General features: G+C 36.3%; 1 protein-coding gene across 1 annotated transcript; it reads left to right on the top strand.

Moving 5' to 3' along the window:
* Positions 1-695: 695 nt before the first annotated feature.
* On the top strand, positions 696-2,582 carry LOC110818869 (cytochrome P450 81Q32-like). The gene is made up of 2 exons (XM_022047886.2): positions 696-1,795; positions 1,874-2,582. Exons 1-2 carry the CDS (start codon positions 914-916, stop codon positions 2,498-2,500), a joined length of 1,509 nt encoding a protein of 502 aa, XP_021903578.1. The 5' UTR covers positions 696-913; the 3' UTR covers positions 2,501-2,582.
* Positions 2,583-4,063: the final 1,481 nt, after the last annotated feature.

The following is a 4,063-nucleotide window of genomic DNA, read 5'->3' as shown; positions in this document are numbered from 1 at the left end:
TTTCAAATTTGAGAAAGAAGATTCACCATCCTTAAACATGGTCTACTCTTGGCTATTAATAGCAGAGCCTTGGGTATAGCGAGTCCAAGCCGTTCAGCCATCTCCACCACGAACTCTCTCCCACTCAAAACAGTGTACTGGCATAATCTCATATTCCTGCTTTCTTCAAGAGTCTATAGTCCCATATCAGTTCCTGCTCCAATAAAACCTGTGACCACGGAAAGGTATTGTTTATGTTATATGTGCATATATATATATGTGTGTGTGTGTATCCGAAGTGATTAAAATGAATACTTATACTTTTTTCAGATTTTTATATATAATTTGTGATTTTTTTTTTTAAATTAAGTAAAACTTTACCGTTATTTTTATTCAGATATGTCATTAACTTTTTGGTACTAAATTTAATTTAATTATTAGAGCTCTATAAAAACGTTAAGTGAATTAAATTCTGGAGTTTATTGAATCAATCATAATAAATTAACTTTTTGATACCAAATTCAATTTAATTATTAAAATTTTATTAAAACATTAATGAATTAAATTTTTGAGTCCATTGAATTAAATGTAATAAGTTGAATTTATGAGTGATTTATAAAGTGACAAGTATTTATTTTTTTCATGTCTATCTATAATTTGATGAGTTGTTCTTATCATGAAATAATAAAAGGAGAATGCAAATACATTAATTTTCCTCTCTTTTTGACAAGTTATCTCCTAATTGGGAAAGTGGAGATTTTTTCCAACATACATAAAAATGAATTTGTGTACATGAATACTTAATACTTTTTTTATAATACCATTTTAAGCACTTTTAAGAATTTCTATAAAATCAATCGTTGAAAGATAATATCCTCAAAACTTGAGTCGTTTCATCCTCAAACGAAAAAACCATTGAGCGAGTCGGTTAATCATGGCAGTCTGGTATCTCTACTCCATTTTAGGACTCATCGTACTCTCCATCTTCACCAAGCACTTTCTGAACAAAATCCAGAATCTCCCACCAACGCCATTTCCATGTTTACCCATCATCGGCCATCTCTATCTCCTCAAGCAACCCATTCATGCAACTCTCTCTCGCATCGCCAAGCGATACGGCCATGTTCTTCTGCTCCGACTTGGGTCCCGCAAAGTCCTCGTCGTCTCCTCGCCGTCAGCCGCTGAAGAGTGTCTCACCAAAAACGACATTGTTTTCGCCAATCGTCCCCGATTTCTGATCGGCAAACACTTGGCCTACAATTTCACCACCATCTCTTGGGCACCCTACGGCGACCATTGGCGGAACCTCAGGCGAATCGCCTCCCTCGAGCTCTTATCACCCACCCGCCTCCAAATGTTGTACGACATCCGAGCCGACGAGATGAGGATGATGATTCGCACCCTCTTGGATAGTCAAGAACGCGTTGTTGATTTGAGACCATTGTTGTTCGAGTTGACGCTCAACATGATGATGAGAATGATAACAGGAAAGAGCTACTACGGTAAGAACGTAGGAGACCTTGAAGAAGCAAATCGATTTCGTGAGTTTCATGTAGAGACTTTTAAGTTGGGTAGTGCAACTACTATTGGAGATTTCTTTCCATGGATTAAATCTTGGAATATTGAGAGGAGGATGATAGCGTGTCAAACGAAGAGAGATGGGTTCACGCAGGAGTTGATGGAAGAGCGAAGAAGGAAGATGAAAGCTGATAGTTATTATGGAGGGAGGAAGGAGACGATGCTTGATGTCCTGCTATCGCTGCAAGAATCGGAGCCTGAATATTACAGTGACGAGATTATCAAAGGCCTTATGCTAGTAAGATTTCAAACTTATTATCAAGTAAAATCCACAAATTTCCTTGTGCTTTTTATAGTTTTGCAACTTTATATACAGGATCTTATCTTGGGTGGGACTGATACAACTATAAATACAATGGAGTGGGCACTTTCTCTGTTACTGAACCACCCAGAAGAGCTTGAACGTGCCCAAATTGAAATCGATAATCATATATCAGAGGGTCGTCTTCTTCATGAATCAGACTTGCCCCACCTTCCATATCTTCGCAGCATCATAAATGAAACAATGCGTATGTACCCAGCCCCCTTGCTAGCACCTCAGGAATCATCAGCAGAGTGCAGTGTAGGAGGGTTTCGTATTCCAGCCGGGACAACACTGATGATTAACGTGTGGGCAATACAAAATGATCCTAATATCTGGACTGATCCAACAAACTTTAAGCCAGAGAGATTTAAAGGGATCTCGGAGACAACCGGGGTAAAGGATGTTTTCCGTTTGATGCCATTTGGGTATGGGAGAAGAAGCTGTCCTGGAGATGGGTTGGCTCTGAGGGTGATAGGGTTGACTCTTGGCTCGTTGATTCAGTGCTTTGAGTGGACGAGGGTTGACAAGGAGATGGTGGATATGACTGAAGGAATTTCCTTCACTTTGCAGAAGGCTAGGCCTCTGCAAGCTAAATGCCGACCAAGAGCCGCCATGGCTGAAATGCTTTCTAAAATATGAAGCAAGATGGACTTGTTGTATTGGAAAAATATATGTTGTAAAAAAATAATAAGATGAGACCTAAATTCCCGTTGATATTAAACTCATATTTTGTCATGTTTTATTTAAATCAATCATGCTTTGATTGAATGGTCCGTGTTTTTCTCGTCAATATTTGCAGAAGCCCAAACTGAGTCCGAACCCATTTGGAGACCCATTGGCTGTAACCCGCTGCCGGCTCTAGGCCTAAACGGGGTTTTTAATTAAACGCTGTGTTGGTCATTTTAATTTACCCATCCATATCACATTTCTTTAAAAAAATTAAATTAACAAAAAATCGATTTTTTTATGAAATAAAATTAATCATTTTTACAGTTAGTTATGATTTTAAAATATTTAAATGTGATTTTCAATTTTTTTTTTAAAAAAAAAGGACTAACCCATTAAAATATAATAAACATAACTTTTTTTTTTTGACGTAGTAATTAACCAATCAGATTAATATTCTACAATTGCGTTGAAACTTGGGACACCATACCGGAATCTGCAGGGAAAAATAATTTTTACAAGCTGTAACTTAACGTTGTGTTGTAAATTAACGAGACTGGGAGGAGCTCACACGTGTGGAGAGGAGAGAGAGATGGACACGTGTGAGATTTATCAGCAATTAGCATTCGAGGGAAAGGAGAAAAATATGACACGTGGCGAAGGCTTGGTCGAGTGGGTGCAGTGGATATCCTCCTCGACAAACTCGCCCGAAACCGCAACTGAAAGGCACTACACCATGTGCTCACTGGGACCCTACCCTCCCAGTTCCGCCCACGTACACAACTCATGCCTCGGTCACATCAACACTTTCATCGTCATTATCACTTACACACAATGTATATGTGTACATGTTTCCTTTCTTCTTTCTGAAGCTTCTTTCGACTGTTCTCACTCATCAAAAGAAAAAGTTCGTTTCGGTAATTTTGAGGTTAATTTTTCTCTGATAAACATAATTATGAATGATGAATTTTTAAATAAAAAATAATAAATTATCTCTTCTATACTTAATTTTTAGATTTTAATGTTCAGAATAATTATGACAGTAAGTAGTAAAATAGGATGCAAAAATTTTAAAATTGTTGGAAAATCCGACTCAAAACACGGGTTGAGTCGAAACCCCATGAGGGATCCGTGTGGATTATATATATGTGTGTATAAATTTCTTTTTAAGGTTAAAAAGAAAATAATTGTGTATATATGAAGTGTACGTGTACTTCTTTTCTGTATGTATGTATGTATGTGTGTATGTATATATATATTTATTTATTTATTATTATTATGAAGGTAACAGATTTGAGGACCTTTCTAACCACCGCTCCTTGATTTTTCTTTTTGTATTCTTCTTTTGGCAGAACTTATGTTTTGTAAATGAATTGTATCTAATTTTAAACTTATTCAAAATATATAATAATTCAGAATCTAATTCTACAAAATACTTAATATTATGTTTAAACTAAATTATTAATAAAAAACTAAATATGTATATAAATTTATTTAATTCAGTTTTCAGCCAGCTTCGTCTTACACCGCCATTTT

The sequence above is a fragment of the Carica papaya genome, chromosome 1 (assembly GCF_054855325.1).
Source record: "Carica papaya isolate Zhongbai chromosome 1, ASM5485532v1, whole genome shotgun sequence".
NCBI classification, from domain to species: domain Eukaryota; kingdom Viridiplantae; phylum Streptophyta; class Magnoliopsida; order Brassicales; family Caricaceae; genus Carica; species Carica papaya.
This window is presented reverse-complemented; position numbering and strand designations above follow the sequence as displayed.

Bases quoted from the DNA above. Each gene is read 5' to 3' on its own strand.
- LOC110818869 (XM_022047886.2), top strand. From the start codon at position 914: ATGGCAGTCTGGTATCTCTACTCCATTTTAGGACTCATCGTACTCTCC. The intron at 1,796-1,873 runs GTAAGATTTCAA...CTTTATATACAG, and splicing joins TTATCAAAGGCCTTATGCTA to GATCTTATCTTGGGTGGGAC.